This window comes from Mesocricetus auratus, unplaced genomic scaffold (genome assembly GCF_017639785.1).
Source record: "Mesocricetus auratus isolate SY011 unplaced genomic scaffold, BCM_Maur_2.0 Super-Scaffold_100019, whole genome shotgun sequence".
Taxonomy (NCBI): Eukaryota; Metazoa; Chordata; class Mammalia; order Rodentia; family Cricetidae; genus Mesocricetus; species Mesocricetus auratus.
In genome coordinates this window covers 24,848,596-24,874,336 of record NW_024429200.1, presented here as the reverse complement: position 1 = coordinate 24,874,336, position 25,741 = coordinate 24,848,596, and the positions used below count along the sequence as shown (strand labels likewise).

The following is a 25,741-nucleotide window of genomic DNA, read 5'->3' as shown; positions in this document are numbered from 1 at the left end:
CTCTGAATAAAGCTTCATGCTGCATGAGACTAGTGGACCTCATCCATCTGTTCCGTTCTCCCAAGTCCCAGTGCCTCTTACGTAGTAAACAGGAAGGAACAGCGGAGAGCTCACATCTTCATCTACAAACATTAATCAGAAAGAGCACAACGAATCACATAAATCTTTGGAAACTTCAAACCCCATCCCCGATGACATACCTCCTCCAACAAGGCCATGTTGCTAAGCTGTTCCAACCTACTTTTCAGCTGGGGACCACGTATTCAAATATATGAAACTATGGGGACTTTCTCGTTTAGATCATCAGTCATATCACAGAGGTTAAAGCCAAAGGCATGCTTCCAATGATCTCCTTCTTCCAAAAATGGTTCATTTCCTTGTTTCTACATTTTCCTAAGGGGGCCACCAAATCACACATCTACCAACCAGATCACCCACACTGATCACTTAGATTCCTCTTTATCCACTCATTTTCCCAAAGTCCTACTTCTGGCAGGATCATGCCTACAAGCAGACTCAAGTATTTGGGCCATAAGCAAAAGCAGTCTCAGGAGGAAGTAAACCACACGTTTTAGCTACAATCCTATGTGTGTTATTTGCTGCCCATTTCTTAATTCAGAATTTTGAGACATATTAGCACTAGTTTAAATGTCAGGTGTGAAATGAGTTCTCTTTGCTAGTTCAGGGGTCTCCAGCTCCTATGTTATTTACAATATGTTGCCATGAACATCATACTTAGGATATAATAGCAGACTCAGCAGGACAGCTGTCCTGCTGTCATTTTCAGGGATTCTCTGCTTCCCCACTTACCCACCACTCTCCTCCTAGTATCTGTGGCTCACTTTTTATGTGTGAATCAGCGATCTGCTTACTGTTTACTGGATCTATCAAGCACATTTTCCTTATGTCATAAATACCACCATATGCTTCCCATCTCTTCATGTAGAACACAAGTAGAGACCATGAAGGCAAGTGGCCCTGGGGCCAGAGAAGTCAGCCAGCCGGCCAAAAGAGAGACTGACTGCAAGTTTGGAGGGGAAGGACAAGTCAAACTCTTGTACATAATCTCTATCCACACATTCTCAACAACAATAACAAAACCTTTGGAAACTCCCCACTAAAACATTCGGTGAGTCCTTGCTTCACAGTCGTTTAGAAATGATGAGTTCATTTGCATGTGTTCTAGAAGAAATGGAGGAAGCTTGCATGGGTGGAAATTGGGTTTCAGGTGCTAGCTCTGGTGTCTCAATGCTCAGTCATTTAACTTCTCTGGGGCTTCCACACGTCTGGGCTTTTGCAGCTGATTTCTCTTCTCTCTGGAATTCCCTGACCTCTTTGACAGGTGCATTTGACTCACGAGAAACACCAGGTTTGGTGTGTTTTCCTCTCAGAAGCAGTCCCTGGGCCCCCCACACCCACGTATGAGCACTTAGATACCGCTTTCTGTGTCTTCCGGTGGTACCTTAATGACATGAATATTCACTCCTACTGCACTCCCTACTCTACTGCATTCCCCTGCCCCTCCTCTACCTAGAGGTTGCCAGAAATATATTTTTTAAAAGTATTTTCTCTGCATGCTTGCATTTGCCATGTGCTTTGATTGTTAAACTGAACGAAGAAAGTTTACTTTTGTTTGTTTGTTTGTATCAAGTCACCCTCTCGTGTGTGTGTGTGTGTGTGTGTGTGTGTGTGTGTGTGTCTGTGTGTGTGTGTGTTCACCTGTGTTTGAACATATGTAGACCAGGACTTACATTTCCACCAGATCTATTGGCCAGTTATCTTCTAGTATCAACTTGTCTCTGCCCTCTTCCTGCAATATTGTGATTACAGAAACGGGAGTCCTGGCTTATTATGGGATCTGAACATAGGTCCTTAGAATTGGGCACCACACACAGTATCGACTGAGCCATCTTTCTAGTCCTACTTAAAAATTTAGAATACCACCACATATTGAGAATCTGGTATCTTATTTGTAGAATGGAATTCCATACACCTGTTCCCTGAGCCTTTCTCCTTCAGTCAGGACCCTGGCAGTCAGAGCCACACAGTTAAAGCAATGTGGCCCTAAATCAAGGTAGTTTATTTCCCTTGCAGCTACAAAATTGTCACTGTGTAGAATTCACAACTGTCAGTAAAACTACTTTTCGTTTTTCATTTAAACGTTCTTTTAAGTAGATTTTTTTCTCAAATTTAAAAACACTGACCTGATTCCTTGAAAAATAGAATAGGACACTCCCACCAGTGACTCCCTTCCTAATGACTCTGGCCCTCCTTAGGAACACTGCCTCCACTGTGCTGAATTCACAGAGGCGGTTGTTATGACACGTTTATTCTTCCCTATCTTTCCTGTCAGTCACCTGTCATTTCTCCTGCTGCCATTTCACTAACCTAATAGCTCCCTTAGCTTGTCCTTCCTCCTCAAAGCCCCCTGTACCCTGTTTTCTTCTTCCAAATTACTGAGTAAGAATGGTAGAAGATAGTGTGTTTAGTAGAAGATAGTGTGTTTAGTTGGCCTGTCCTCACCAAGGAACAAATAAATACAACTTGAGAAGGTATGCGGTCCTTGCTGGTGTTTTGTGAAAGCTGGGGAAAAGTATTGGTATCCATGTCTAGTTTTTATATTCTTGGGTTTGGAAGGTTCCAAAGTTGTGGCTCAACATAAACCTGAGATTTATATTCTCTGGGGGAAAAAAACAAAACACTTTGGTTCAGTCTGGGAATAAGCCACTGAATTTTCCTGAAAGAACTTTAAACACTTAAGTCACTTATTCTGAAGATATATCTATAATAGCAATGGTTATTAATCTTATAAAAGAGAGGGGGCTCCACACATATGCCATGCCATGCATACAGAGGTAAGAGACAACTTTCAGGAGTCAAATCTTCCCTTCCCTCCTCCCCATGTTGTGTTCTAGACTGAAGTCATTAGATGCTTTTACCTGCTGAGCCTTCTCACTGGCCCAAATTCACTTGTTTTTAAAAAAGCAACTGATGAAATATTTGAGTCTCAACCTTCAATGTATTTCATTTATAAATTACATACAAGTGCTTATAGTATGTCTTGTAGCCTATAATACTAAAAATATAATATGTGAAAACAGGCACACATGCTCATTTTAATATTTTCTGCTTGTATTGCACTCTATTTACAGAACTCTGGTTTAGATATCTACTTGAGAGTATGCTAACTTTGATGTTAGGTGGACATATAAAACTTTGTGCAGACAAAAGATCGTTTTCAAACATCAAAGTTATTTTCAGAGCTGAACATATGACCTAGGTGCTTGAAATGCCTCATGAATATGTAATAAATAAAGGATGAGAATTAACAAGTCCATAGAATGCTTCATAATGTTATTGTCCCAACTTGCAAACTCCTTTTCACATGTGCATATATATCATTAAATTTTTTTGCGTCCCTCATGAAGAATGGTTACAGGGCACACTGGGATGTTTATGGCAGGGGGCTTTGATCTAGTATTAATGAGTTGAGTTCTACTGAAAGGCTGGCCTCCACAGCATATTTCTACCCATTTAAATTGCTGTGTGCTACAACATGGAAAACTCTGGTACAAGAATCAACCAAAGATACTTAGTACACCAAATGGGGCACTGGTACCAGTGGTGCCCAGCTACTTGGGATTTTCTCATCCAGGAAATACGAAGGGGTGGAGAAACAGACAGGCCAGGAGGACACATTTGACTTGAGAACATAGCTATGTAAGCTCTCTGATTGTGGGCACTCTTGCCACACCCAGCTAGCAAAGCACCAGTGGTATGCTGGTGTTCTAGATGCACACCCAGTAGCCTGCTGCAAGGTTCTCCCTGGATGCCTTGTAGGTCTTACGCCATTCACGTGGGTAGCTAAGTCTGCTTCTCTGGATAGTTTCATCACTGCAGGTGTTGTATTGCTTACAAACCCTTAGACAAAGAAACCTTTATTCCTCTAGTCTTCATCTTACCTCTTCTTCTTTGGCTCTATTCTTATCACCGGTATTATTTCTGATCTCATAGTTGAGCATCTCATTGCTTCCCAGTTATTTTATACAGCAACCCTTGGTGGTATTGACAACAATTTAAGACCAGTGAGATGGCTCAGAAGCCAAAAGATCTTGCCACCAAGCCTGACACCTGAATTTCATTCTGTGATCCCACAGGGTAGAAGGAGGTCTCTGACCTCCACTCTGATTTTCTGACATGCTAATACACACCCCCTCCACCCCCAAACACACTAATTTCCAGAGTACAAGCTCATGCTCTGGTCTGAGTGTTTGTGCTCTCCAGTTTCTTTGACTGAATGCTAATCATCAAGGCATTAGAAAGGGAGGCTCAGGAACATGCTTGTATTGCTATGACAAAAAAAAAAACTACAGTGTCATTGTATAAGGCCACTAATATCATTACCTAACTACTACTGCTAATCCTGTCACACTGGGAATTAGGATTTCAACATATGAATTGGAAGGGAAACATGAACACTCCATGACATGGAATGAGAGAGTGAGAGATGGGCATTGGGTTACTCACCGGGAGCCAAGCAGTGAGGCCTGAATAAGATCATGCAGCAAGAAGAGAGGAGAGCAAAGCTCGGGAATTGTCAGTAACATGCACTTAACTCCTGATATTGTAGACACCGGGCTCATGGCATGAGGCCCAGAGACAAGCCCAGAGTTCTCAAACCTGAGCTCGAACCCCAGCAAGGCTAATGTAAGAATTCACTGATACAACCTGTATAAAGTACATGACATAATTGCCTTGAATGTGTATATGTATGCAAAACAGAATCCAGAAGCCCCATCTGCCAAATCCACCCCTGGTTTTGAGCCAGGGTCTCTTACTAGCTTGGATCTCCTGTAATTAGGCTGTGCTGCCTGACCTCCCCTTTCCATAGCACTGGGATTACAAGTGCATGCTGCCACGCCTGGCTTCTTAACATGAATTCTGGTGATTGAACTCACTGACTGAGCCTGAGCCTATTACGAATTATTTTGATGTGGTCCTGGTGACAGTCAATACCTCATGCTTGTTTTATCAGGAAAATAAATGCTTCTGCTGCACCACAGAGTCATGTTAATATTGAAACTGTTTATTCTTTATTAATGCATAGTAGTTGTATATTTATCATTCCTTCATCTTGGAAACTCCTCTGGATGTGCTATTTTAAGCAAATAAGTAATTGTTGTCAAGCCTATTTGCCTTAGTGTGATATACAGCTGTAAAAGTTATTACCCCACGTCTAGATGCTATACACATCGGCCGCTCTTTCTCCATCCCCTCCTTCACCTCGCGCTCTGTTACTCGGTATTCTACTCTCTTCTGTGATAGCAAGTGTTAATAATTTCAAGCATTTGCCACATACCAGGCAGTTTTCCAACTGTGATACGGGTATAACATAACCTAATCGAGTCTTCATGGAGAAACTTAAAAGACTTTCTCTTATTTCTCTCCCTTTAAGAGGCAACCAAAGCACAGAGTATATGACTGACACACTCAAAGTTACACAAGACCTAGATACAGCGTTTAATCAACCTGGTGACACTACAACAGTTTTCCATTTGTTCCTAATATTTTTATTTGGCTTTTATTTCTTCCCTACGAGTGCAAGCTGTTTACATTTAATGCAAGGTGTGGTGAAAGCAGATCAAGATTACAAATGCTCCTCATCTTATCAGGAAAGCTAGGTATTGTGTGCCATATGTAAAAATGAAATACAGTGTGCAATTCAATGAGCAAATATTTATCGTGGAGAAGGTTCTGTGGGAGAATGGCTTGCGCGCAAGTGTGAGGGGTTGAGTATCTCCATAGATGTAAGGCTGTAATTCTGATGTTCTGCAGAAAGAAAGTCATTAGAGAGATGAAAATAGCTGGGAGTTTAAGGGTCAGCTACCCTGGTGTATGCTGCCAGGAACAACACATCCTGTTTCAAAAAAGTGGAAAATAAGGTCAGATACCAGAGGCCACCCTCTGACCTCCGCATAGGCACCATGACACATATGCTTGTTCTAACAAAGACCCACACAAAAATTCATTTTAACTTTGTATAAGCAAGCTGTAATTTCTCCATAACTAAACAAGGAGATAAACAGTAAGGGGACAAAGGAAAACTTTCTAGAACTTTTCCACTAACTCCTGTAAGTAAAGACTATGCTGTGGAGAGTACAAGTTTCCTGTGTTCTTTAATGCCTATGTTCTCTTCCTCACAACTGACCTGCTCCTAACAAATAGATTCCACATAGTCTAGACCCTTGACACACTCTCAAGAGAGTTAAGGCACCTTTTACAGTGCCATCTATGAATCTCCAAATTGAATTAAAGGAGGGGCATGCCTATTAGCTATAGGTCATTGAGTAAAATGTCATTTACCTTTCTGGGAGCATAATCCAAATACCTGTCTCCAGAACCTTTGAAGGCTGATTTCTCAGGGTAATTGAATTCAAGTTTGAACATACTGGTTCTTTACAGGAGAAAAATGGATATTTTGAGTCCCGTGAAAAGACCTTAAACGGTCTCTTTTTGCTGACAACATTCCTGGTGTATTAGCAATGACAGGGCTAGAGAGAAGGTGAATCCACTAAGTTTCTTCCGTTTTGATAACACTGGGGACTCTCCTCTTGTCCTGGACAATCCATCCATAGGTGTGCTCTCCTGAGAGCTCCTCAACTGAATTCTGCATTTCACTCAGCGCAAAAGCAAACATAGCCAGATATGATACAGTACTTTATTCCTAATTACACTTGTTCTTAGCCCCTTGGAATCGGCTGCAGTCAGAACATTTCATTTAGAAGCCCATGGCTGATGACCTCTTTCCTTGTGACCACAGTTTAGCTTTTCCCAGAGGACACTAGACCCGGGAGGTATTTAACCTGTAGTAGGACAGATGTCCTCAGGTATGTTAACCTTGCACTCCTGGGTGCTGTCGGTGGCTGAGTGGGACTGTAACTGGTTTTACAGGATCAGGAATCCTGTTTGACCTAAGTAAGAAGCCAAAAATAAAGTGAAGATGAAGAGATTAAATAAGTTCCTGGGAACAAGGTTTTAAATGCATACTGTTTTTCATATTACCAGGGAAGCCAGAGTATGTGCAAGCACACACCACACCACACACACACACACACACACACACACACCCTACACACACACTTCCTTGGTTTCAAAGACTGTTTCCCTGGGGCATTCCTCTAGATTTAATAGTTCTTTGGTAGGCAGGATTGAAAATGGAGTTGGGGGAACTTTCCCAGCATTATCTGGAGACTTCTGAATTGCCAAGGCCAGTTCCCTCCCTGTTTTCCCAAACCTCTATGGACCTGGAGTGGAGATCCTGATTCAGGCCTGTCCAACTCTGGCCTCCTGACCCAGACAGCTCCCTCCATAAGGGAGAGTAGGGCCAAACCTAGGTCGAGCCGCCCCCCAGCCACGTGGGCCGTCTGCCAAGAGTTCGAGGCCACCCCAATCCGGATATGATGAAAGGGAGCCACAGAGAGAGAAGTGTTTGAAGAGTGTAGGAGTGGCAGCTTCAGGGTGAAAGAAGTTCACAAGTGGATCCTGAAGTCCTCCCAGAGTAGGGCTGGCCCCAGTGAGCTGGCTGGAGGGAGGGGGCGGAGTGCACGGAGTCAGTGTCCGCTGTGACTGCCACTGTCACGGCCACTGCGACGTCTGGCCTGAACCCGGGCGTCGGGACTGGACGTGGTCAGGCCGCCCGGACGCTATGCGGCCGCTCCCCGAGTCTTGATGACTGTAGGCTGCGAGAGGAAGGGGTTCAGATCGGCCTTGGGGCGGTGATGCCGAGGTAGGTGGAAGTTGCTGGTGAGGGAGGGGGGGCTCGGGTCCCCTCCCCTCGGGTCACTCAGCCCGCTAGGTCCCGATGCGTCCCTTCCCGCCCCGCGCGTCCCGCTCGCACCGTCCCCTCCGCTGCTTTCAAATCCTAACTTCCCCGGGGTGGAGTTGGAGGAGGGACAGGGAGGGGGGAGGGAATGGCCCGCCGCGGCAGCGTGCTGCTGTCTAAAAACAGTTCGCCCCGCTGTCCCCTTTGCTTTTCCCGCCAGAAGCAGTCAGTTTCCTGCACCCAACACCTAAGCAGCCGGGGTCGGTGCGCCCCGCGGGCGGCTGCAGGCGGCAGCGGCGCGGCGCGGGCTCGGAGGGAGCACGGCCCATGTCCGGAGCGGGCGAAGTCCTCGCTCCCGGGCCCGCGGGGCAGCAACGCGCGGCCGAGGCGGGCGGCGGCCGGCTGGGCTCCCCGGCCCTCGGTGAGTGAGCGCTTAGCAAATTTCGGGCTGGGGTTGCAGGGCACACCTACGGGTGGGGTGGTGGTGGTACTGGCGATACTCTGAGGATTGTGTCCAGCTTCGTACTTGTGAACTTTTGCACACTTCATGTTACTTAAACGAATTTGCCCAACCAAGGATCCCTGCCCCAGATCAACAACCGGATAGGAGGGCGGGGTCCCTGGTCCCTCCACTCCCCCTTCCTTGTGAGAAACAGGACTAGATGACTTGTACCTTTTGCCTATGCATTTCTTGGCCTGCTACTCGGGGTGGGGGATTGCTGGGGTGGGGTGGGTAAGCTGAGGTCTCGAACTCTTGTCTAGTTCTTTTAAGTTCTCCTGTCCTTTTCTCATGCATGGCTGCGTCTACTCTCTGAACAAGCATGGGCTCTTCTCATCCTTTCTGGTTCTTGTAGGCTCCATCAGGTTAACCATCTGGGTTTCTGGGACCACTTGCTTTTGGAATGGCTCCTGCATATGTTTTCAATAGCTTTTGTTTGGAAATAAACATGTTTTAAATGAATCATGTTCCAAGAATGAATTAGCTCTTTTGTGTTCTTCCAAAGGGAAAATAATATTTTTGCTTCTGGGGAACTTCCATACAACATTTTAAAACATTGACTGTATCACCTTTGAAGGTTATATAGTTCAGTTGTTTCCTGGTAGCTTAGCTTTTCCTGTAAGGACAATTCAAATAAGGAGAGCTCTGACTGGCTTGCACCAGATAACTTTCTGGGTCTCCAAAACCTACTGTATACTCTTGTTTTTAAGCCTGCCTAAAATTTGCTCCTCCCCCCAGGACTCCAATATATAGAGTGTCTTAAGGGTTTTTGTTTGTTTGTTTGTTTTATTTGTTGTTGTTGTTGTTTTGTTTGTTTGTTTGTTTTAAGAAAAAATGGTCAAGAAGTTGCTGCTCTAGCCACAGCAGATAAGAGCATCAAGCTTCCATGCTTAAATTGAAATGTTCTGGCAACTGGGGCTGTTAAATTGAGTTATGTTTATCATTTTGTTTTAGAAGAGTGACTCATTTCTTTAACAGAGAGAATTCAAATGATTAGCTTCAGAAAAGCAAAAAAACAAAAATGATAAACATATGTTTTCTCAGAAGCAGCCCATTTTATACACATTGCATTGTCAACACAATCATTTTGGTGTCATGAGGCATGCCTTCAGCAGTCATATGGCCTCATTGATAGGCTGTTTATATTCCCACTTGGGCCATTAATCACTATTGTTAAACAATGCTTATGCCAAACGTCAGCATGAAACACCCGAGGAAAACAATTTGATTTGGAAATAGTTAATAGGCACCATTTTCCATGTTAACACTATGGATTTTTTTAAAATCAGCTAGAAGAACTACTGCACCTATGTTATACAAACTACTTGGTATCACATGATCTGAGTACAAGAAGCTGGGCATCTAAAAGGGCCTAAGGTTAAATGCTGGCTGTATACAGCATGCACATTCTCTCTATGGATAACCAATTTTCTATTGTAACTGAAAATTAACCTTTCCCAAATTTTCCTACCTTCTTCCCTTATCATTCTTTATTATCCCTTCTGAAGAACAAAACATAGTGTCTAAACATAGTAGGAAGTAGTTTAGTTAATTGAAACTTAGTTTTAAAATTCTGTACATTAAATTTAATGGAAAAATATAATACTTTAGGGGCATACACAGAAGAAAATTTTGTTTAAAAAAGAAAATACTGACTGTCTTCTGTAGAGTTAGACATAGATATTACATGTACATTGTGGTCATATATGTAACATCATACTTAGTGTGTTGCAATGAACTATCCATTAAGTTAACCCAAGGAATAACTCTTAAAAATTGGAAGTAATTTTAGGATTTTTATCTAGCTTGAACCTCCTAATCAAATTTTGGAATCAGTTTTAGGTCCTCTAAGATGGTGTTATTTGGAAATTTAAGAGCATGGCACACTACTTTTCAGCACTGAGCTAGAAAGATTTTCTCCACTGAGAGAACACCTCCAAATGTTTACCATTATGCTGTACTTCTGTGAGCTTTCCTATCCCTTTGAAAGCCTTATAGACACCATAACTCTTTCTGGTATGTTCTGAAAGGTGTTATGGAGTGAAGAGTTTGCATGCTGCAGGCTGTAAGTGGCAACCAGACAGGTGGCCGATGAGGTATCACTGGGTTTCAGGGACCAGGAGAGCTCATGGGCCCGGAGATAGCCCTGGTTAGTTCTATCCCTGTGAGTTCCTGTCTTGTGATGTCCCTAGAATTACTGGGAATCTAGAAACTTATGTGTATTGCTTCATCATTTTGTAGGAACTAATTGAGTGGTTTTTGTTTGTTTGTTTGTGCTAAAGTAACAATCATGTCTGGAGGCTGGATATGGCCTCTGATTTGTTGTCCCTGCTTTTGAAAACAGAAAGTTAGTGTGTCTTAAAATGATTTTCCTGCTTATGACTGACTTCTGAAATATTGAGTTGTGTTCCCATGCAAAATTCCTGTCTAAATGCCTTGGTAGGTAAAAGGCAATTTGGGCCACACTTGTTATTTTGAGATAATGGGTTTGTATACATGATTCCTTCCATTGCCATTTTGTTTTCCATTTGATTAAGCATTTAAATGCTCTTTCTGTTATCTTGCAGTATTGTAATTGAAAGAGACTTTTAATTTAAAGTGCTTCATTCATGAACTTGTGATTTATACATAGCAGCATCTTTAGAAATAATTTAACCCAATCTGTTTGCTTTTAGATGAGGAAAATGACTTCCAAAGAATTTAAGGGACTTGTTCCATATGGCGATTGTCCTCCACACAGAGATTAACTAGAAATGAGGTGGAGCACACATTGTAAAATGTATGCCACTGTGATAAATGTGGTTGAAATAGAGAATCAATACAACCTTTTCACATGGGGCAGATGCACAGAAGTTAATAGGCTCTGGATATTGTGAATCACTTGAGCCTGTTTCCGTCCCAACCCCCACCCTACTGCATTTGCCAAGATGTAGACCATTGAACTCAGGGCTGGTATATACTTTAATGTGATAATGTGTGATTTAATGTACTCTTCTCTCTAGGGAGAGTCCTCTGAGACTATTAAGCAGACTTTTCATAGCAGGATGCAAAATGCCAGTGAAGTTAATTAAAAATAATCTAAAATAGAAGCAAGGGAGAGGCTCTTCAAGTTGAAACTGCATAAGAAGAGCTCCGACTTAGACGCTTAGCTGAGTTGTCGGGAGTTCATGAAGTTAATCAGATTTCCTTTGGAGCAAGCCTGTTTATTTCAATTTATATACTGCGAGCTTGTACATATCTGAAGTTCCCTACTTTTGTCATGTTGTTTTATGTCTTTTACAGATGGCATTTCTCAAAATGTGTTATCTTTGGACAGCTTCTGTCATTGGACTCAACCAGGGAGATGATTTCACCCTCAGGGAGACATTTGACTATATCTGGAGATATGTTAGGTGGTCCTAATGTGACAGTGTGTGTTACTAACATCCGGTGAGCAGAGGCCAGGGATTCAAATACTGCTCAGCATCCTACATGACACCTGAGAGTACATTCCCACAATAATGAATGACCTGCCCAAAGGCAATAATGGCTTAGACAGAAAAATCTTCTGTTCTTATTTCTTGGGTGTAGCAGGAATTTTGTCTTTACTCCAGCATGTAATCAGATTCTCTGGGTAGAAAAATCAATGAATCTGCATCTACGCAAGTTCTAGCTGCTACTTGATTCTATCTAAAGCTAAGGCTTATTAATTAGATCCTTTACTCCCAAAGACGAATTATATTGACTTTTAGAAGAGAACAGTTTCTTCTTTTACATCTGGGTGGGTTGGGGTGGAAGAGAGACTATTCAAATAGCTATAAAAAGAAGCCCAAAATTTAAATTTTGTTACTCTATGCAAACTCTCTACTGATGTTCCCCCAACTTTTGGTTCTATAACTCAGTCCATTCTCAAAGTATTTCTGACCTTCAAAATCATATACTCTAAAATAAAGGAACTCTTAAACATTATAAAAAGAGATAGAAGAGGAAAGTTGAAGGCATGCCATAATGAATATCAGGATTCTGACAGTCCCTTTGCCTCCTCGGTAGATGTCTTTGTCCTGCATTCCTTCATAACTTCTTGGAGCCACTACTGCCCAGCAAGACACAGAAGACAACCCTCAGCTTTCACATGAGTCCTGTTCATTTGTGTGCTTGACTCTTGGAACCTGCATTATATTTTTTCCTACAAGTAGTGGTAAATTATATTTATCTCCCTAATAATTCTTGCAAAATTCTTAGAAATAAATTTTATCAAAAACTTTCCTGCTTTTTATGGTAAATCCCAGACAACATAGTATTACAATACTTGTAGCCACAAACAAATAATGAAGAATAAAAATAAACCCAGTAGAAGCTGTCTTAAAACACCTCTCACATGTATATGCTTAAACAAGGATGGAGAAAACAAGGAAAATAAGTGGAGACTTGTCTGGATTTAAAGGCGATGTGAGGACATTTTTAAGCACCTTGGAACCCAAAGTTCTAATGCTTTCATATGTATGAGGGGAGTGATGCTCATTTTTTAAGTTTCACTCTATGCGGACAAAGCTTGTCAGAATCACTGCATTGTTTTCCCCTTTGCTAAGAAGAGTCAAATGAGTCAAAGAATGCAAACTGGAAAAAAATCCAAGAACAAAGGAAAAGAAATAAAGGAAAGGAGGGAAAGAAGAAGGAATGAGTGAGATAAAAGTAATGGACCTATGTGTTTATTAAATCATTTGGAGAATTTGAACTGCCTTAATTAAACAGTAGGAAAAAAACGTATTTTATGGTTTAGCCTGGTATGAACTGGGCAGGTGGCTACCATGTCAAAAACAAATGGGTATCATAATAGAGGCAGTGACAGAAGATGGAAGGCACAAAGTATCTCCAGTTGGAATTTGGCAAAATCATCAAGAAAATTTAATGTAACTTGGGCTTAGTGGCATGGTCATAGGACTCAGTGATGAGATGATAGGACACATGACTCACTCGGGAGGGTGGATGGCAGAAGGTTGGATACTCCAGACAGATAATTGCATGGGTTTTGTGAAGGAGCAGAAAATGACAGTGAAAATAACAATAAAGACTGGGTATGGTCTGTGTCAGGAGACTTGATTGCTCTGCTCGGCAACATGAACACTTTTCTTGTTGATATTAGTGAGCCACTGAAGGTTCTTTGGGAGAGGAAAGGGGAAGACATAACTGGTGTTTTTTTAGGAGAACAAACCTGATGACAATTCAAGGGTGATTTTACAGATGGGGCAAGAGTAGAAGTGACAATTATCTAGAAGGTCACTATAGTAACCTGGAAAAGGGTAGAAGACTTAAGGGCAGCACCAGTGATAGGAGCACTGAGGAAAGATTTAAGAATGGCTGTATAAACAGATGACCATTGATGACTTTTGAGAGTCCCTTACCTTTGATTCTTTTGAGTTCAAGTACATTTTCACACATGTTAATGAATTAAATGGATGTTGTTGTTATGTTTATGCTATGTAGTGTGGAAGCTGTAGAAAAGGTAGGATTTAAGGCTGTCTATAGATTTTTTTGTCATTAGCATGGCAAAGTGCAGGAGCCTTGCCATCTTGTTTTGATTGTGTTGGGTTCAGGACACATAGTACATAGTCAGGGTCACCAATACGTAGCTGAAAACTGTTTTTGTAACTAGGTGGAGGTGATTGTCAGATGCATAGATGAGGAATTCTAAATCATGGAGGTAGGACAGGCTCTGAAGTCAGAATCTTGAGGAAAGGCTGCACCTGGGATAGAAGTGGAAAAAGGATACAGAGAAAGAGTACATGATGGTCCCCCCAGAAGTACTGAATATTATTGGTTACAGGAGATAAGAACTGTCATTTACAAATGACAAAGGATAGACTTCTCCAATGTTGAGAATTCTCATGACATCTCCCTGAGAGGAAAATTCAGGTCAGGGATCAAAATATAACATACCCATGATTTGTGGATGTGTTGTGGTGAGCACTTGTAGCCAAAAAGAGTCAAATTCTAGAAAGGCTTTAGAGAGTTTGAAATGCTTCCCTTTGAAATGGTGTGGGGGAAAAGGCTTAAGCTGTAATCTGGAGAAAATTTGATTAAGGAGACTGTTGAAGGCCTAGGTCTTCTCAGTAAAGGAGACAGTAGAATTTGTAAAGAGCAAGGGAGGGTAGAATGAGTCAGGACATTTGATATTTGTGGGAAAGTATTCAAGAGGGAATCAATCTGATGCAACCCCCAGGCTGCTCAGTAAGACCTAGGGCTTAGCTAAGAATGACTGGCATGAATTCTACTGGCTATGGATCAGCATGGTTGACTGCCTTTCTCAGAAGGGAACATGTGGGGGCTTGGTAATAGAAGCAGAGACAATGGATTTTGGAATTGGCATAGGCGTGGAAGTTGTCAGAATTTCAGAAGCAATGGGGGAAAGAGGGACAAAGGACAAATCTCTCAAAAAAGGAAATGTGGAGGGAGTGTGTGTGTGCTCATTGATCTTCACTCCAGGCTGGTAGAGGAGGACAGAGAAAGGGAGGGAGAGGAAGACAACTCCAGAGAGCTCCAGAGCTAGTAAAAATTGCCATAGGCAGGTGAAGTTTCCAGCTGAGTGAAGGCTGCTTTGTTTGGTCAGTTGGCATTCAAGGATTTGATACACACAATCCAGTGATCTTTGCAGGCATGTGAGGGAATGCTGTGGAATTTTGGGGTGTGTTAGGACTTTTCCTGTTTCTTTCAACCTTATTTCCTGGATCTGGTTGAGATGATTTCATGGAAAGAAAGCCAAATAACAGTGCACTCTACCAGTATTATATTTTCATAGTAATAAAAGACTGGGTAAAAAATAAGGAAACATAAATTGGCATAGTTTAAGTTATGACATTTGAAAATGGAAAATTGTTTAGAACAATAACAAATAACAGGGAAAAATTCCATTTAACTGCATGAGATCATGTCACAATTCTCTCGTGTGATAGCAGAAGCTAAATCAAGTGATTTCTGTTCTTATCCCTAAATATTTGTGTTCAGGTTTTGTTAAAAGACCACTGTTTATAGGTTGCCTGGTTCTAAACTTTGGGACATTTTTTAATGTTGGCGATTCTTTGGGGACAGACTGAAGAGGTGGTAGCCCTTCTAGTTCAGTCAGATATTGTGTATATGAACTAGTATTTTTGATTTGTCTCCCTCCTTACTTTGTTCCCTCCTTCCCTCTCCCCACTCTGTCCTGCTTCCAGTAACAGTAGCTCCTTAGGAAGTGATTTCAAGGTCTGGCCTTTCTTTCAGCTTAGCACGCACACCCTGATGGAGAAAAGCCCTTCAACCTTGAAGCCGTTATGATTTCTAGTTTATAGATTTTATTTCAGATCACTCATAAATCCAGTAAGCAGGAACTACTACCAACGGAGTTATTTTAACCCGATTTTAATTTTGCTTGTGGTTTCTACTCACAGTCTACTTCTGTTTTCAGATTCACGCCCACATGATCTGAAGAAAGATGACTCACATACATGTGCCTCTCTGCTCAACCTTTTTGTAGTCTCAGCAATGAAGCTGGAAATGAGTTTTTATCCTAGCACTTACGTTTTAGCATTGACCTTTGAAAGGGAAAACCCTGTCCCCAAGTGTTTTGTGTGCCTGCTATGAACCATATCCCATGAAGATTAGGAACACCTATGTGAAAAGCTGTACCCATAAGGCACATTCAAATTGGTGAAGGAGCTGGAGAAGACTGCCAAAAGGAATTGCAGTCCTCATTTACATATCATTTAAATATTACTGCAAGAACTTGTGACAGATGAATTGAGATTAGTTGTCACATGAGTGGTCAAATTTTGGAGCTCATCTTCTTACAATTGGGAAAGACTCTCAGGATGACCAGAAAGGTTTGGTTTGTGGGGGTAGTTTTGCTAGTGACCTCAGTTGAAGAATGTACAACACAGACCTTGGGACTTATTTATTTACTCATTTATTTTGGTTTGAACTGTGAAGAGCTGACACTTAGAATAAGGCAACTTGTGTTGGAGCAGGTGTCAGGCACTGTTAGGTGGTGAAGTGCCCAGGAGCCAGCTTGCCTCTGCTTCTCTACCCAAAGCATAGCTTTCCTGATCCTTCTAATAATGGACCAAAGTCTGACCTTTAGATCATTTATGAATACAGACCTGCTGCTATCTTGTTTTATTACCCGAGTTATAAGTTCTGTTCTGGAAGGTTTCACACCATTTCTAAATAAAAGGTAAATTAATGATTGAGTATGAGAAAACAGCATAAGATTTGACAACATTCAAGTAGGAACGATGTTAAAATAACTCTCTGGTCATGATCAATATGGTGTGTGGAAAGCAATTTTGGTTGTTGTTTGCTTATTTAGCAAGCAAACATTTAGCATGTTTTTCATATAAGACATATAAAAACAAGTAGCACCATTTGAGAACAAAAAATACATTTTCTGTGTGATTCTTGATTAAGGAATGGTGTGTGGATTTTTGCTGAGAGGAAAGTGCTTCTGGTTGGGAATGAAAAGGCTGGATACCCTGGCAGTGCATGTAGATTTGTGAGACATTGAGGAGTTGAAACTAACAGGAATGGCAGCTAATTAATGTTTAAAGCATGAGGAACACTGGAAAGTAAAATGCGGGTGATGATTCTCTTCCTGCTATTGACCAGGATGCAGACTTCAGGAAGACATAGAGATACGCAGGCATTTGGGAAAAGCAAGTCTTCATTGCTAAGGAGGATAGGTGCACACATATCTAGAATGAAAGAGCCACACAGTGTCATCCTGTAGCTGCTGAAGGTGTGAAAGGTAAAGACATGAGGAAGATTGCAGAGCTAGATAGAAATGGGTTGGTGGCTTCACACGAGAATTCAACAATTGTAGCATCCTGGAGTTAGGGCTAAGAGGGTCCCAAAGATGGGTTAGAGAATTATATGAGAGGCTTCTGGTGTAGGCATTTACCAAAATTAGCAGAGACTATGCCTGCTGACTTTATAAAACCCTATCAATTATTATGAAGTGCAAGAAATCAATTTCAATATACTTTTAATTTATGCGTCATTATTTTGTTTGTGTCTTTACCAAACTTGAAGTGGCCCACTCTGTTGCTCTTTCATCTCTTACGTATTTACTTCAAAGTCAGACTTTTCAGATTTGAAATGCTGTTACAGATTAAACAACCCCTTTGGCTCTTTGTTGAGTCTCAGTGGCCTTCAGTCTTGTAAGAAGTGCCAAATAAGAGTTCATTGCATGACCAGAGATCCAGAAAAGGAATGCGGTCCTGATGAAATAACCGGGAGTTACCAGTAAAGCATTTAAAACTGAGACCACTGAAGGAGTGATTCTAAAGTACGCTATGTGCATGGATAAAAATGAAACCTATTATTATGTACAAGTAGTACACAGTAATAATAGTTTAAAAAGGAGAAACAAAGAAAAGAAGGTGATCTTGCCAAGATTAAAGATGAGTATCATCTTGTAGACACAGGGGAAGATGTCAGAGTTTTGTTTCATTCTACACGGTGTTCATAGACTGCTAAGTAAGGAAGCAACTGTGGGCATCAAATCTGGGGATTTCAGCAGTCAGTTACATGGAGCGCTTCCTGACAAGATGTCTTCTAGGTGAGGTTAATACTGTTTTGCCCATAAGGGCATCTTGAACACAAAATCAGTGAATGAACTGGGGGCATTTATCATAGGAGAGAGAGAACAATAGACAATTTTAAAAACATAGTAGTCACGTAACACAAGGGTAACAATTTACTTAGATTTGTTTGCTAGTCAGTTTTGTGAACAACACAACAAAGCCAATGAATGAAAGTTATCGGAGATGGCATTAGCCTACATGAGGAAAGTGATTCCCAACTGTAGCTTGCTGCTGCTTCTACTTTAGCTAGTTCATTTCTCCTGAAAGACCAAAGTCTGTATCTTTTGCCAGTTCAGGGGGATGCTGGGTATTTAATAACCCAGGGATGTTGAACACTTTCATCTGAATTTGTGTTATGAGTCATTCTGGAGATCTCTAAGACAGTAATGCTACAATCCATGAACCTTTTAATGTTTGACTGTAGTGTGAGTGTTCTTGGTCAAGTAATATTATTAAACTCGAGAATTTGGGAAAACAGGAACTTCCCTGTGTCAGGGTCAGATGTAATAAATGTACCTTCATTGGATTATGAGTGTAATGGAGATTAAGATGACAAAGGCAATATACTGTCTTCCTCTTATCAAATTTTAATCTAACCACCCCCAGCAACTCTCCCCAACTCCCTGCTTTTAAGAGTGGACGTTTATTGAGATATTGATGCATTTTATACCTTCTTTTAATGTTCATATTCAATCACTAATACTTTTTTGGGGGGATGGTAAAAATTTTCCTTTTCGCTTATGCCCCCATTGGCTGCACCAGTAGGTAAGCTGTGTGGGTTGCTGTCATTTAAAGTTGTTTAATTTTTGCTTTGTTTTGTTTTTCCCATTTTGAATGTAATCACATGTTTAAGAAGGAATCCCTAAGAAAGAAGGAATGCATTTTAGATCTGCCTGAAATCTTGCCAGTTTGTAAAATCCTGGTTAATGATGAATTGGCTGAATTGACTTAAGCATTCAGTCCATAAACACTCATAATTTATCTGTAATTATGTATATACTTGTTTATGTATATACTTGTTTGTGAGTTAAGGTGTATATGTGATCTTGACATGGTTTTTGGATAAGCAGGTGGTAATCCATTGAGAAGACTGGACAAAGAAAGTCCGATTTGTCTTGTTCTGTAAAGGTCCTTAGGTTTGAGGGTTTCTTTTGTTTGTTTTTTTTTTTTTTTTGGATCAGTGAAGAAGTGAAATTCCAGGCCCCAGGTCTTCCAGAAAACTGCCTTATCTTTTTTTTTTTTTGCTTTTAAAGTTTACATGCCTCTGGGAAAAATATAGCCACAGAGTTTTTCAATTTTTTTAGCAGATTTCTTATGATTTTGTCAACAAAAATACATACAAATTATCTGGGATTTGAGTGGAAAATAAAGTGAAGTTATACCAGACAAGTTTTATAGATACAGCACATGTAGGTATAGGTTTGTAAATGGTGACAACATAGATATTTTGGAAACTATCTGTTATAGACTATCGTGTACTTAATTAAAGTATATGAGGCCTAACTTGTAAATGTCCCTAAATTTAAGCACACACAGAAGTCTGTATTCTGTTTTCCATAAAAATGTGTGTACTTTGGACACTTATTAAGGTCTAGAGGAAATTGTAAAGATAGTTTCCAAAGTCTGTCATTATTTACACTTTCATTAAGTAAGCAAATAGCATTCAGATAACAAGAGGAAAGCATATTCGATGATTGCTTTGTGAATTCACACATACCTTTGCCTAGTTCAGCAGAATAGTTGAGAAGACATGATTGTACAAATAAAAAAATTAAAACAGAATAATAGCAAAGGCCGAGGAAAAGCCCGACTGTGTGAGTACTGACTACTAAGTCTGATACACATATCCAAATTTGTCTATGAAACTGACTTGTAAATTTTTCCTCCTCTTACAACTGCCTTCTCCACAAAGGGGGAAAAATAACACAACTTCTCAGAGGACAGTACTTTTCCTTATACAGTGTACAGATGTGTTTCAGAAGGGGATTACAAAGTGTCATCAATAGCTTCCCCATGGTACTTCCAAAGCAGGACTTTGAAAGATGGTTATGTTAAAATACAAAAACCCAAACCAGTAATAGCTACTGTGAATGAACCCTTACTATAAACAGGACACTTCTTTCTAGACATGTTTCTGTTTAGTTTGATATCATCTTATGATCTAGGTACCCTTATTGTTCTTGTCTTAAAGATGAAGAATAGACACAAAGAATAATTTTCATAGAATTCCCATTGTTAGTGATGGTCCCAGTCGTGTAGCACACTGGTCTCTAACCTGTGCTCTCAAGTATTTCTCTAGTGCAGAGTATGCATTAGGGGTATCATGTCTATCCTAAGACCCTAAAGAATCCTTTTTCTTGACGGAAAAGGATGCAAATAACTTTGATGGAAAATTATGGCATTATTTTTACTTCTTGCATGACTGTGTGTGTTCAGAACTTGATAGTGTCTCAAAGTTTAATCAAGTACAATAACTTTGCTAAGCCTAGTTCATTATGAAGCAAGTTTCTATGTCCTCTTGTTACCATTATTTGTTAAAACATTCAGTTTTTAGGGCAGGAGAAATGGCTCAATGGGTAAGGTGCTTGCTGTGTAAGCACAAGGACTGGAGTTTTGCTACTCAGAACTCACATTAAAGATAGGCATAGGGATACGTTGTGGACACTGCAGGGTCCTGGTGTCACTGGATAGCCACTGCTGCCAAAATAGTGAACTTTGTGTTCAGTGAGAGACCTTGTCTCCAATAATAAATAAAATAGTGAAGGAAGAATATAGGAAAAATGTCATCTTCCTGTGTCCACATTCACATACATGGGTGAGTACACCCACACACATTCAAGTACACACAGACATACACATACACACACACACACACACACACACACACACATATACACATACACACAGAGGGGGGATCAACTATTGGAATAATATGTATGCTTGCATATAAATTGGTGGAAACATCCCCTGTTTAATAGTTTTGTTAATTGTCTAGTAGAAGTTGTTGAGCTCACTAGTTCTGTCTACAAAAGACAGAGTTTTAACTAAATGTAGATTACCTGATGGCATACTCATGTTCAAAATAAAGAACAACTAACCCGAATACCAGACTAAGAGCAGACCATGTTCCCATGTGCTGTCCCTCCATACATTCTCGGAGAATGGCTGAGTGAGCAATGAGCTTTCTCTGATGGAATCAGCTGAGGACAAGACCCTCTCCACCTCTGCCATTGTCACCCTGCTCCATTTCAGCATCTGACTCTGAGACATACTGTTCTCTCTTCAGTAGAACTGACCTGGTGTTTTCTTCCTAATTATATCACTGATCATTTTGAAGATCAACTAAATATTACATATTAAAACCTACTGAAATTCCCAGAACAATACTGTAATCACAAAAATTCATTAAATTTTTTCCTTCAACAAAACAAAGCATTTTTATCTTTCTCTTAGAAAATACTGAATAACCACATATCAAGTGAGTGGCTGTTTTATGACATATATAAATTTTACCTGAATTATTATTCAATTCATCTAATGTTCTTAGATTTTTCTTTCTTGTTGTTAATTTTTCTTTCTTGTTACTAATTAATTATTTTATTTCCTCAACTGTCTGAGATAAGTAATACTAATAGGATTTGAATTTTTCATACCAGCTAGGTAAAATGTTGTAGAATTTTAAATTAAATAGAAATTATATTTACTTGGATCTTTTCCCATTCTCCCTCAGCAGAAATTATCAAGATTGGAGGGGGGCTGCTGAACTTTAGAAAAGAAACAAAAACATAAAAGGGCATATATCATGATCATGTTAGATAGACGGTCATTTTGGAGGAGGAAATAGTGTATTTAAATTGATCATTTAGGACTTTATTTTCCTCCTTTGGCCTTCTCTTTAACTTAATTCATGCCTGTCACTTTCTCAGAATTAACTCAAGCCCGCTGTCCACAAAGTCTTCTCTGATGTTTGTTCCAATGGAATCCTTTAGAGTGTAGGGATATTTGGACTCCATTGTTGACCCTTGTGCAGAGGCAGAGTCACACAGTCTGAGTGTGAGAAGGCCTTGGCAGCACAACACCTGCATTTCCCCACACAGAAGAGGAGGAGACTAGGGCCTTGCCCTGCTCACACAGCTGTTATCCTTGGAGCCAGAAGTCTGACCCTGGACAGTTTCCATCACCTTCTGTTTTGTTGGGGCTTGATTGTTTCATGGGATGTGCTTGGTCTCCCTAGCTGAGAGATTTGTTGTCAGGGACATGGTCTTCTTGCTTATGCAAGGATTGTTTTTCATTTTTCCATGCAGAGGAGGAACACTAAAAAGCTGGGCACACCCACAAGTATACCTCAATCCTTTGGCCCATGGTAGTTTTAAAAGGCTTTCAACTTACGGTATCTAAAATATATTTATTTTAGCCAATATATCAATAGAACTGATTAATATTATAAATCATTCAAAGTTTGTATGTTCATATTTGTCCTGACAACGAAATATAACTTGATAGAGATGTGTTCATTATTTAATTTTAGTGAATTGGTGTGAGGGTGTCAGATCCCCTGGAACTCGAGTGACAGGCAGTTGTGAGCTGACATGTGAGTGCTGGGAATTGAACCTGGATCCTCTGAAAGAGCAGCCAGTGCTCTCAACCTCTGAGCCGTTTCTCCAGCCTGAGATGTGTTAATTAGATGATTGCATAAACTTTGATTTTTTGATTCCTTGGACTCTTGTGCTGAAGAGATGACTAGTAAGATATGAATCTTACTTGGTCACATTTCATTTTGATATTGACCTTCCATCCACCAAGACCTCCTGAACCAGATCCTCTTAAGGTTGGGGGTGTATGCATCTGATTGTGGCCTGAGGTTCTCTACATGGTACTGATCCAGCACCAAAACCAAGAGCCATGGCTTAGGAGAATGACCCACGACACAGAGAAGAAGAGCCCATTGATTATACCTGTTAAATCTTATAGCAAAATACAAGCTAGGTCCTATGCTAGGGAAATCAGTTGGTGCTGGTGGTCTACATAATAGGCCCACACATAGTATCTCAGTTGCTACCACAAATCTTCATATGTCCAGAACACAATGTATTGAACCCTTGGCTTTCCAATGCAGAAGTGACACAGCAAACCTACACTGATAACAGTCCTCTGCTATTATTTTATTTTTTTAAGTAAGAGAGACTGCCAAGGCCAGTTGAAAAGGTTGATTCTGTTGAATGTTATTCTCCCTGACACAGATGATTACCTGTCAGTGAATCCCTCTTTCTCTCATCCTTCCCTTTCTTCAGTGATGCCTGTAATACCCACTATTTACAAGGCCAATATCTGGCTTTCCATTAAGCTGAGGAGATGTAAACTAATACAGAGAAATGATGTGCGAGCATTAACTAGGCCTGGAACAGACAAGTGACCACAGAACTTTAATTGACCCAAGTAAAGAATTAGCTGAAGACAATTTAAGCTTTTACTGGGAACCTTTTCTGGACCTTGCTGTGGGCTGTGCAATGCATCATCCTAGTACACACTAGGGACCAGCATTCAAGGAAAGATATTTAGTTTTCAAAGGAGACAAAGTTGGATATGCTGGTGATTGTGATGTCACAGGAACTGCCCAGAATTTATTATCTATATCAGGAGAAACAGGGTGTATTTTTTAACTTCAGGACATTTGAGATCATCTCAATCTAGAATTTCCAGATAAGAAAACTCTTTTCTTAAAAAAAGCATGATAAACTACCTCTTAACAAGAATTGGGGGTAGGAAGAACTCTTAATGCGCCCCCCATCCCCTACCACTTGGCAGTAGGTTGCATCATTGTAAATCCATGTGTGCATGGACCACGTGGCATTGCCATTTATTCAGCAAGGAGTCGAGAGGGTGTGTGCTTAGCACTCGAATATTGGACAGGATTCAAATATGCGTCAAGTGTGTCTAGAGGCTTTATTCATACCTAGTTTCTTTTAGTCAGCAATGCTTTATAATGCCTTGGTTTCATGAATTAATTCTAATGGAATTAAACTTGAACAGCTCAAAATTATATAATTAATTTCATTCAGCTTCAATTAAAGTTACTAATTGAATCAAGCCTACTAGCATGACACCTGGCGGCAGTCAGCTACGTAACAGTATGAGTATGTAGGACTGCTGATAAGCTAGTTCATGTATACTGGTGAGATTGTAGAAAATCTTTTTTTACTGATAATCTCCAAAAGGCCTGAGTTGACTATAGCAGTAAAGACTTCTGGAGTTGTTTAAGAAAGTTAAGATTTTAATTGAAACTAACACATCTCATGAAGATTACATTTTCCATGTGATAATGCTGAGTAAATGTTACATAAATCTAGAACATATTGGTTTAAAATGCTTTTAATTTTTATTTTACTGATGTTTGAATATGGTTTTGCAGTCTAAAAATGTTTAGCATGAAAGGCCCATTTTTTTGGTAGCAATGTTAGCCTCTGGCTTTAGTCCTGCATTCATATCCATCTATTTTTCATGTGTTGAAATATGTTTTGTGGCAGAATTGTTTATTTGTTGTGAAATATCTATGATACATGAGATTTTTTGCATATGTAGAAATTCGTTCCTTCTACTAAAAATGATATAAAGACTGACTAAAATCTTCAGTGTGAGTCTTTCATGTCTGCCTCCATAGCTTGACATTGTGCAGTTTAAAGTTTTTCTGACTGCTTCCCAATGATACAGACTCTTTTTAAATAGATTCTCCCTTCTGATGAGCTCAGTGATTGGAAATGCTTCAACAATGGAAGTTTAAGAAGATGCTTAGCGTGAGTCCAGCATGATTCCAGGGATTGACCTGATTAGGGCAGCAAGAAAATGAAGAAAAGACAAAACACAGGGGGACACAGAACAGCTCGAGATCCGGTGCACTGGACTTTCTGATGAAGAAGCCACAGTACGCTGGAAGCCTGTCTTTATCACAGATCGTTGAGCATGGAGACAGGTTTATGGTAAACAGCTGAATCATGGAGGCAGGTGTAGGTAATCTGACTAGAAACAGTTTTTCTAGGGGAGCAGTCTTCAGGGTGTAAAGGGGGAGGATATGACATATATTACTGTAGACACTGTGAATATTCATTCTTGTACCCGAGAAAGGTTTCTTGAACTTTCTGAGCCTCACCTGATATGGAATGTGCCAATTCCCTGTGGGTCTAAGGCTTTGGCTCTTGACATGGCTGGCTCAAGTCCAACAATTCACATCTACTCAGGACCTCAACCACTTGCTACAGACTAGCTGTACCTTTCTTTGAGGTGTACACATTCAGATACTCAGGATTGAATGTGTCACCTAGACTATGAACTGCATGAAGGCTGGGTAATGTGTTATCTTTTAAGGTACGAACATCACCCAATGAAATGACTAAACATTTGAATACACCACTATATGCATTCTGTGTATGTAATGAATATGTTATTCTGCCATTTTTCCGATCTTTAACATCAAACTCAGATTAAAAATTTTGTCATTCCCAACTGCATCTGTTTATCTGTGCATACCTTACATAGTTTCTCAGATCTGTCACCTTTTCTATTATGTCATCCTGTTAAATGATCATCGGTGTCTATTTGAACTTTGCTCAGTCTCCCTTTCAGAGCCTGTGATAGTTCCATTTCTGTTGCTATGATAAAGTGCCCTGACAAAGACTTCTTCAGGGAGAAAAGGTTTCTTTTGGAGAAATACAGTCCCACATGGCATGAACGACATGGCAGCAGGCAGAAAAGGCCCTCAGGCAGAAACAGGAAGCTGCCTACTTACATTTCATCTGCACTCAGGAAGCTGAGAATGAATGGTAGGTGGGGCAT

General features: G+C 40.4%; 1 protein-coding gene across 5 annotated transcripts in view; it reads left to right on the top strand.

Moving 5' to 3' along the window:
• The first annotated feature begins 7,478 nt into the window (after positions 1-7,478).
• The window catches only part of Mdfic (MyoD family inhibitor domain containing), a 79,440-nt gene continuing 61,177 nt past the window's right edge, over positions 7,479-25,741 (top strand). Inside the window, exons 1-2 of one of the 5 annotated variants that reach the window (XM_021233501.2) lie at positions 7,479-7,786; positions 8,046-8,243. In XM_021233501.2, the coding sequence (XP_021089160.1) occupies positions 8,150-8,243 (94 nt within the window). In that variant the 5' untranslated portion in view covers positions 7,479-7,786; positions 8,046-8,149. Of the gene's footprint in view, positions 7,787-7,950; positions 8,244-24,735; positions 24,920-24,969; positions 25,729-25,741 lie in introns of those variants that run through there. The other 4 variants (XM_013121146.3, XM_040728535.1, XM_040728536.1 and 1 more) reach the window with 4 other exon arrangements.